We start from the raw sequence: 9,889 nt of genomic DNA, 5'->3' as shown, positions 1-9,889 counted from the left end.
AGAAAATTATTATTTAATTTCCTTAAAAATCACAACTCTGAACCAAAATCATAAAATAGAATAAAAAATAGAAAACAAAAGGACTGGAAATGCATTAATACAATTTTATTTAATCAACATTTTCAAAATGATCTTTGAGCAAGAGTAAGATATTAGGTGAATAAGATAAAAAAACAGCTTTATCTGATTACTGCCAATAATAACAAAAATAAAAGAAATTCTTTCTAAGCTAAATAACTAAACTCAATTAATTCACTCACTCATAATTGGATATCTCGGATTTTTAATTAATGTTACATTTAAAATCTGAGGCCTGTTTTTATTTGTATGTGTTCGTTGTGAATGTTAACAAAATCATGATTCGACGCGTGAATAGATTCTGAAATAACAAAAGTTTTGATTCGATTGAGTTCTTTTAACTTTTAATTTTTTTATTGCTATAAAGAACATACGACCGTGCAGATATTACAAGGTAAATGTCGCGAAAAAAAGTAATTATATATATACTTTTCTTTTACCTATAATACTTACATAAACTAACTGATAAACACATTAACCTTCTTTACATCACGCAATTAAGTGATAGTATAGGCTAAAAAATCTATTATAAGATATCAGTGACAACCCTAACAAGCCATCCCTATTTTGTCTTTTGGCGTTCCAATTTTGTGTTTTCTCGTCCCTAATTTTTCCAGTCTCGCTTCAAATTACCCTACATACGTCCCAATTTTCCCCAAAAAGAAAGGAAAAAATATACATTTTTTATTTTGTCGAAATATTGTATTTAAAATAAGAATATTGCAACTTACCGTTTGTTGTGGTATTTCCAGGTGTATTAAAAACTTATATAAACTGTGATCTTATTGAAAAAACAACGATAATATTACTTTTTTTAAAAGTTCTTTAAGCTGTTTTAAAACTCACTTTTCAACCACTATTTTAAATTTAATTTGACGAATTTTTGGGACCAACTTAACTCATATTTAGTACTTCCATAGTTAACTTGGTTTTTCTTCTATACATTGATAAATATTAACATAAACAAAATTAGGTAGATTCCGTGTTACAGGTACTTTGAGAATCTTCCGCAGGTTTGTCCCAATTTACCCCAGGATCCCAATTTACCCCATGTCATGGTACTGAAATCGAATTTAAATTTGACAGCAAATACGTCATTATTTGATTTTTTCTTTGAAAAGGCAATGGAAGTGTATTGGGCATGACCAGGCTTTGCATTGTAAAGGTCAAAGCCATGTTTGATGTGAAACCTGAACCCCATGGGCTCTCCCACCAATCAAGAATGGTGGAAGAAGATGAAACCAAAATGGCCTCTGGAGGCTTCTGGCAGCTAGCTAGGCATAAGTTATATTAAATGAAATGAAATGGAACAAAATAAAATCCAGTAAATGTAATGAATGAGTTGATGTATGTGTGTGATGTGATGTTGATATGGTAGCACTGATAAGTATGGTATTAGATGAAATCAAATAAACTCTAATTTTTTTTCCCTACCTATTCGCTGGTAGCCTAAGATGCTAATTTAGCTACGCTCGGACGCTTATGTGAGCTCACGAGCTCAACTTGAGAGAATCTGCTAATACTAGCTCCACCAAGAACAGTGCTTCGCAGAATCAACTTTTCAATCGCAATCGCAATTCACGACCCACTGAGAAGAATCGGTGAGAAACTCAAAATAAAACAATTCACATAACTCGATACTGCATTCCTACGCAAAAATCCCAACAGACTAATATTAGAGACTAGCAACGCGCCCTCGCTTCGCCTTTGGAAACATTAAATTTTATTATTGACTAGCAGCCCGCCCTCGCTACGTTTCGGAAACATTAAATATTATTATTGATAGACTGAGTCCCGCTGAGTCCCGCGATGTTATCCCGCGGTACGACAATAAACGCAGGTGACGCCGCGGGGCGAAGCTAGTCTAAAAAAAGTAGCCTAAGTTACTCCTTATATCACCAGCTACCTGTCAGTGAAAGTTCCGTCAAAATCGGTCCAGCCATTAGAGAGATTAGCCAGAACAAACAGACAGACAAAAATTGTAAAAAACGTTATTTTGGTGTATGTATTGGTGTATGTACCGTATGTATATTCATATGCATGTGGTAAAAAACGGTTATTTCAATATTACAAACAGACACTCCATTTTTATTTATATGTATACCTAGTCAGGTCATAAGTATTGTCACACAGTAAAAACTTTTCTTTTAGAATGCTGGCCACAAAAAAGTTTATTGAATTCGAATTTCGAATTGTTCATGAAAATAAAAATGTATACTTTTAGAATTTTACTCATTTTTAAATATGGAGTGGACGCTTAAAGAAGACCGTGTTGCAGTTATTGCGTTGCATCGTTGCGGTTACGCGCCAATTCAAATTTTTAACATACTGAAAAATTTGAATATAACCAAAAGATTCGTTTATCGTACCATCAAACGATACAATGAAGACTCTAGTGTAGATGACAGGTCAAGAAGTGGTCGCCCTCGGTCTGTTAGGACTCCAGCAGGGATAAAAGCTGTGAAGGCGCGAATTCAAAGAAATCCCAAACGTAAGCAGAAACTGTTGGCCCTTCAGATGGGGTTAAGCAGAACCACGGTGAAAAGGGTGTTAAATGAAGACTTAGGGCTTCGGGCATATCGAAGAAAAACAGGACATCGTTTGAATGCTCGTCTAATGGACCTGAGACTGAAGAGATGCCGCGCTTTGTTGAAGCGGCACGCGGGAAAAAAATATCGGGAAATTCTTTTTTGGGATGAAAAAATGTTTACCGTAGAAGAGAGCTACAACAAACAAAATGATAATGTGTACGCACACAGTAGTGAAGAAGCGAGCAACCGTATTCCGCGTGTCCAACGAGGTCATTTTCCATCCTCGCTCATGGTATGGTTCGGAGTTTCTTATTGGGGCTTAACAGAGGTACATTTTTGTGAGAAAGGTGTAAAAATGAATGCAGTTGTGTATCAAAATACAGTCCTGACGAACCTTGTGGAACCTGTTTCTCATACCATGTTCAATAACAGGCACTGGGTATTCGAACAAGATTCGGCGCCAGCTCATAGAGCGAAGAGCACACAAGACTGGCTGGCGGCGCGTGAAATCGACTTCATCCGGCACGAAGACTGGTCCTCCTCCAGTCCAGATTTGAATCCGTTAGATTACAAGATATGGCAACACTTGGAGGAAAAGGCGTGCTCAAAGCTTTATCCCAATTTGGAGTCACTCAAGACATCCTTGATTAAGGCAGCCGGCGATATTGACATGGACCTCGTTCGTGCTGCGATAGACGACTGGCCGCGCAGATTGAAGGCCTGTATTCAAAATCACGGAGGTCATTTTGAATAAACTTTAATGTCATAAGAATCTATGTTTTGTTAAGTTCATTTTGGTATATGAATGGTTACATAATGAATAAACTTGTTTCAATTCTTTTACATTAAACATGTGACAGAATTTATGACCTGACTAGGTAAATATAAGTGAAACGATCAACCCATTTCACTTATCTGCTATTCTATTTAAATGAATTATACTGCATTAACTAGATTCTTTCTAGTGTTTACCAGACCCCATAGACATCACAATCTAAATGCTATTAAAATGCTTCAACATACGTTATGAAATGCATTTACCTGCAAGCCAGCTTACCATCTATTTGTATGTTAGTTGCTAAATTCAGTTTTAGTTTTAACGATCATTTCTAACTAGAGATGGGTTTTGTATATATCTATACTAATATATACACTTACAGTGGTTTTTACGGATTTTCCGTTATAACTACAGAACCATGCATCAGATTGACTTGAAGCTTGGTATCCGTGTAGAAAATACATGTACTTAATGGATAGGCTAATATTTATATGAGTGTTAGACTCCCTACACCAGTTGCGGGGGCGTTAATGATGAGGATCGTCGTGGGGCGCTAATGATAATATAATAATAATATAATACTTATTGCTTAATATGTAATAATGTAAATTTTAAATGCCCAGCGAAGCGGGTCGGTACAGCTAATCATATTATATTGATAATATTATAAAAGTGAGTTCTTTATTACCACAGAGACTTGAAATTCGATAAAGCGGAAATAAAATCGAAAAATATTTTTTTTTGCTAGTGGTTTCAGTACTTGACTACAAATATATCAGTAAGTTTATGCAAAATTCTACGAATAGATTAATTTATGACATAGGCCATAGAATGGCCATAGATATAGCGCTAATCTGTGTTAAGTGTATAATCTATGTCTGTGTCATTATGCATAGTTATTACACACAATAAGTTTCATTCTGCTCTTCGATAAATATTTAAAACTACATTTAACAGCACATTAAATATTGTCATTCGAATCGCGATACATATTTATAATTACATTTTTGTAGAAATCGAAATCATATATATATTTTAAAACAAAGAAAATGTCTAATTGGATTGGATACGCGGTTTCGGTGAACTGTGGCGAACCTTTAGGCTGCTATCAAGGCACCATCCTTGAAGCAGATGGAAACACGTTAACACTAACTAAAGCGTTTCGAAACGGATTTCCATATCCTAAATTGCAAGTTACACTCAAGTAAGTAAATATCAAATCGTATCGTATACAAAACACAACCAAGCCAGAGTTGTCATACAAGAATCTTTTATGAAAAATTATGTACTGCTACTACTTCCATTCATACATAAAACTTGTATGTAAGAATGTGGTGCGTACTCGCTCATGAGTGGTCATCATCATCCCTAATAGACATCATCAATAGGAGGAGCACTGCCATGCTTAATGCTCGATACCACTTAAACTAGGTATAGTGAAATCAGCTGTTAGATTCTGTTTACCAGTCCTGGCACCATAGACTAATATGCCTCTGCTGTTCTACACTACATTTGTCTGCAGTAGAAAAACAAAAAAAAAACTACATACTTCCATAGCAAGTTTTATTTTTTGGCACAGTTACTCCCACTTTTTTCCTTGTTTAATTTACATTGGTCAAACAATACTATTATTGAGACGATAATTTCCTCTGTACAGTGCTGCAGATATAAAAGATTTAAAAATTATTGAAGCTAAACCAGAACCATCAGAGCAGACTCACAGCACAGTAGCAGTGACTAAGAGTGGCAAAAAAGCTCAGAAAGCAACAGTTTGTGAGAATTTACAGGCCAACCCTGCGCAGACTAGTTCAGGTAAATACACTAGATTTATTAAAGTATAGTTTTAGAATTTCAGACATTTTAGCCTTTATTAGGCAAGATTAATAAAAAAATTATATTTCTGGATGCAAGTTATATCTTTCTTGCTAACTCTCTAGGGCTAAAATATTAAAAACTTATTTGAATCAATAATATTAAGAATTATTTGCTTCAAATTTGAAATTTATGTATTTTAGGTCTGTTATGGTTCAGTCAGGAAACTGTTAATAAAGCCTTTCTTTGTGACTTTTATGAGATTATAGGATGCTTTATGGCTTTATAATATATTTAGTCTTAAGGGTCTGGTGGAATAGTCATTTCATTAGAAGTAATTTCATAAGCATAGATTATTTGCAGGAACTCCATCAACTAGTGTTGTTAACAATAAATCTGCTAATCGCAATACAGTACAAGGCCCAACTCGCAGCAAACCCATTGAGATACAGGCAAATAGGAATAATAAAAATAATAACCATGCCGGTATGTATTGCTAAGTCAATTTATTTATTTTTAAAAATACTTAGAAATGCTTACAATGATTATACAGAAAAGGAAAGCCAAAAATGGTAATTTAATATAATTTAGGGAAATCCTCAGTTGACTTATCTGATAAAATGACTACTAAAACTGGCAATAGAGCTTTTACTAAATACTTGTATTGTAAATTTGATAGTGCTATTCAAAGAAGTAATTCAGAAAAATATTGCAATTTCTGATTTTTTAAAGAAATAGTAATTTATTTAATAAAGTATTCCAGTCATGATTACATTTCTCATATTATAGAGCAAACCTCGTTGGTCATGTTAAATGTTAGTACAAGTAGACATTATCCTTTTTTGGATATGTTCCATTATTTTATCACAATTAAAAGTAGCCCCAGTAATTCGTCTTAATGCTCATCAAGACAAATTTGGAAACTTTCTTCAGAATATTTTGTCAGATAAATAAAGTCCGAAACCATCACCAGGTAGCTACGGCAACTGCAGCTCTACGCCGAAAGGTCGCAACCTCGTTGGTCAAGAAAAAGCAAGACGTCGGAATGAAGCATGCTTTGGAGAATCAACAGATGCCATCGATGACGATTTTGATTTTGAAGGGAACCTTGCACTGTTTGACAAACGTGCCTTCTGGGAGCAGATGAGAAATTCCCACAAACCTGACCTTGTCAGGCAAGCAGATGACGCTGGGAAGTATAAGCACGATGAGAACGTATTGGGAACTGCTCCGGTAGCCAGACACGCTATGAGAGTGCCAGATAACCTACGGGGTCCGATTGACTATGTAACGGACGAGGGGGTGATAGTTCCGTCGGTCGTGCCGCGCGTCCGCAGGCAGCTGTGGGAGGGTATGGTGAGGTACTCCTGATTCTGATACTATACATGCTTTTGTTAACTCATCAAAACAACTCGATTATTATTTCAAATTTTATGTTGGAGAAAGTTGTACTAAATAATATAAACTTTGCGATTTTGTGAAGATTATAAATTAGCAGATTTTTTTAAATAAATGGGCTACACTTTTTGGTTCTATTGGGTATGGGCGTCTACAGAGTAAATAAAAGAGCCGGTTTTTCAGTTTACTAAGATTTGCTGAAGAACAGCTAGCAATATATTTAACATTGGGCTCTCAGCTAAAAGGGCATGCTAATTATATACGCTATAGAATAAGCAATACGATTTCCAGTTACGGGCTAGCGGAGTGCGCGTACACGCTGCTGGCCCGCTGCGCCGCCGACGTGGCGCTGCGGCTGGTGGGCGGCGGGCGGCGCCTGGAGCCCCGCAACGCGCACCAGCCGCCCTGCGTGCTGGCCGTGCCCGGGCCGCACCGCGCCGGCGCCGCCGCCCTGCGCGCCGCCCGCCTGCTGGCCGCGCACGGCGCCCGCCCCGCCTACGTGCTGCCCGCCGCCGCCGCGCCCGCGCTGCAGCCCGACGTGGACGCGCTGGCGCTGTGCGGCGTGGCGGCGGCCGACGCACTGGACGCGGCGCCCAGCCCCGACCTCGTGCTGCTGGCGCTCTACGACCCGCTGCTCGACGACCCCCAGGACAAGTATGAGTGAGTGTTGCCAACTTTGTACACGTCCGACTGCTATATTTTTTTGAAGGGATTTTGTGAACTGGTAACTGAGACCTTTAGGTCAAGTCTTATTTTAATTATATTCTTATTTTTATGAAAAATAACAATATGGAGTGAAATGAAATGAAGATGATTAATTTGAGACATTAATCAACTGAGATGAAATTAAATAAAATGAGATGAGATAATATGGGATGAAATATAATCTCAATAAAATGGTGGTTATTTACTATTGAGACTTTTCCAGTGGACTTTTCGGAGGATCCCGAGAAGCTAAGTCCAGCGGCTTTGTTTCATTTTCTCACATTTGTGCACTTTCACAGATACTAATAAACATTTAATAAGCCACTGATATTACACATTTAAAGCTGAAGAAACATTAAATAGACAAAATAAAACAAATCACCAAACTTCACTCCTCACGTTCCAGCCAATAAGTCACGTCCGACTGCACTATACTATACACAGCAAGTGCATTATGTTGCAAATTTTTTGTAACTTGACATTACTCAAGTCGTGGAAATCTTCGCGAACGCGCATTACGTACTGGTTTCATTAGATCGGATCGGTACCACATTTGGTCAACTAATCAGTACGTCTCATAAATCTGCCAATATTCACATACACACACATAATACAAAATGAACTATAAGCAAGACCTACATTGCGCATCGGTTGATTTCCCAGATCTGTCCTGCAGTGGGTGGGCAACTGCCGAGCCCCCATCATCAGCATCGAGCCCCCGGCGCGCGGCTGGCGGAACGTGTCGGGGCGCGCCGCCGTGCTGTCGCTGGCGCCCCCGGCCGTGTCCCCCTCGCTGGGCAGACTGTACCTGGCCCACGTCGGAGCCCCCACCAAGGTGTACACGGACCTGCGCCTGGCTTACCGCCCGCCCTTCGGAGCCTCCACGTCCCTCGCGCTGCACCCGAGCGACGACTGACCCCGGACGGAGCCCGTGGACTGACGCAAACGCGTATTTTAAATCGTGACATAAATAAATAGGTCATTGTCAATGTTAAAATGAAAGGTGATCGATTACTATAAATATATTAAGTTAACTGACCGCGACACGCAGTCTGATATCGACAGTTGGCAAACTGAATGAGAACCGATATAAACCATTCGTTCGTTCGTTCGTTCAGTAGCGCGCGCGGTTTTAAAATAAATGACGAATAAATTAAAACAAAGTAAAATGTTCGCATATTAAATGCATTTAATTTTGATAAGTATTTTGATAAGTTGTATGGCCGGGGTGAAGGCTATTTGGTTTAACCTAAATTTTTTCAACTTTACAGAAGAGCCATTTAAGGTTTAAACATGACTTTTTTTTTTCTTTTTTTTTAATGCTTTAACCATAATTGAATTTCAATTAAAAGCAGAATTGTCGATGCTAATCTATATAATAATATACATATATAAAAATGAATTGCTGTTCTTTAGTCTCGCTAAAACTCAAGAACGGGTGGACCCTTTGTCTAATTTTGGTCTTGAATTATTTGTAGAAGTCCAGAGAAGGTTTAAAAGGTAGATAAATATGAAAATGCTCAGAATTAAGTAAAAATAACAATTTTGTTTTTCCTTTGATGTGTCCCCCGTCGGACGAATTCCTTTTGTTTGTTTTAAGTTTATTTTATACAAAAGTTGTGGTCTTTTATTTACCGACTGAGGCACAACGAAGTCTGCCGGGTCAGCTAGTACCAAATAAAATGGACATTTAATAACAAAATTAATATCGCTTAAACTAAATACCCTTCAATGATATACAAATTACCGATCAGCCTCACTTGAAAAGATGTTAGTGTAGCCAACTAAATATATTATTTTAGACTCAACGGATCTCTTCACATGAGCTACTCGAATATTAATAGTATCTAGTATGACACACTGAACTGGTCTCACAATCGAGTCAGTCATTTTAAATCAGCCTATACATTATCTCTAACTATTTAATGTATAAATCTGATATTAGTTCGGGAATTTTACTGATTTTTTGTTTAATGCATCAGAAATAAGGGAGCTGTATACAAAAACTACATTAAAATATGTTCAATAAAACATGCTGAAGTTTAATTTTATGTCAAACAAAGGGAGCACTGATGCAAGACGTGACATTTTTCTAATGAAATACGTACTTAACAAATGTTCACGATTGACTTCCACGGTGAAGGAATAACATCGAGTAATAAAAATGAAACCCGCAAAATTATAATTGGCGTAATTACTGGTGGTAGGACCTTTTGTTAGTCCGCACGGGTAGGTACCACCGCCCTGCCTATTTCTGCCGTGAAGCAGTAATGCGTATCGGTTTGAAGGGTGGGGCAGCCGTTGTAACCATACTGAGACCTTAGAACTTATATCTCAAGGTGGGTGGCGCATTTACGTTGTAGATGTCTATGTCTATGCTCCAGTAACTACTTCACCTCTGTGAGCTGGTCCAACCAGCTAAGCAATAAAAAAAAAACTCGAGCTGTTTCGTTGAGCACTTCCCATAGAACATAGGGTACAAAACAGAACAGGCAGAAATAGGCAGGGTGGTGGTACCTACCCCTGCGGACTCACAAGAGGTCCTACCACCAGTAATCCCAACACCTCTTTTTTACCATCCCACCGG

At 37.9% G+C, this 9,889-nt stretch overlaps 1 protein-coding gene across 1 annotated transcript; it reads left to right on the top strand.

Moving 5' to 3' along the window:
* The first annotated feature begins 4,277 nt into the window (after nucleotides 1-4,277).
* Edc3 (enhancer of mRNA-decapping protein 3) lies at nucleotides 4,278-9,333 on the top strand. Its single transcript, XM_089735185.1, has 6 exons — nucleotides 4,278-4,591; nucleotides 5,045-5,199; nucleotides 5,563-5,685; nucleotides 6,173-6,560; nucleotides 6,889-7,257; nucleotides 7,966-9,333. Exons 1-6 carry the CDS (start codon nucleotides 4,437-4,439, stop codon nucleotides 8,216-8,218), a joined length of 1,443 nt encoding a protein of 480 aa, XP_089591311.1. The 5' UTR covers nucleotides 4,278-4,436; the 3' UTR covers nucleotides 8,219-9,333.
* The last annotated feature ends 556 nt before the right edge of the window (nucleotides 9,334-9,889 follow it).

The sequence above is a fragment of the Bombyx mandarina genome, chromosome 19, assembly GCF_030267445.1.
Source record: "Bombyx mandarina strain Sakado chromosome 19, ASM3026744v2".
NCBI lineage: Eukaryota > Metazoa > Arthropoda > Insecta > Lepidoptera > Bombycidae > Bombyx > Bombyx mandarina.
This window is presented reverse-complemented; position numbering and strand designations above follow the sequence as displayed.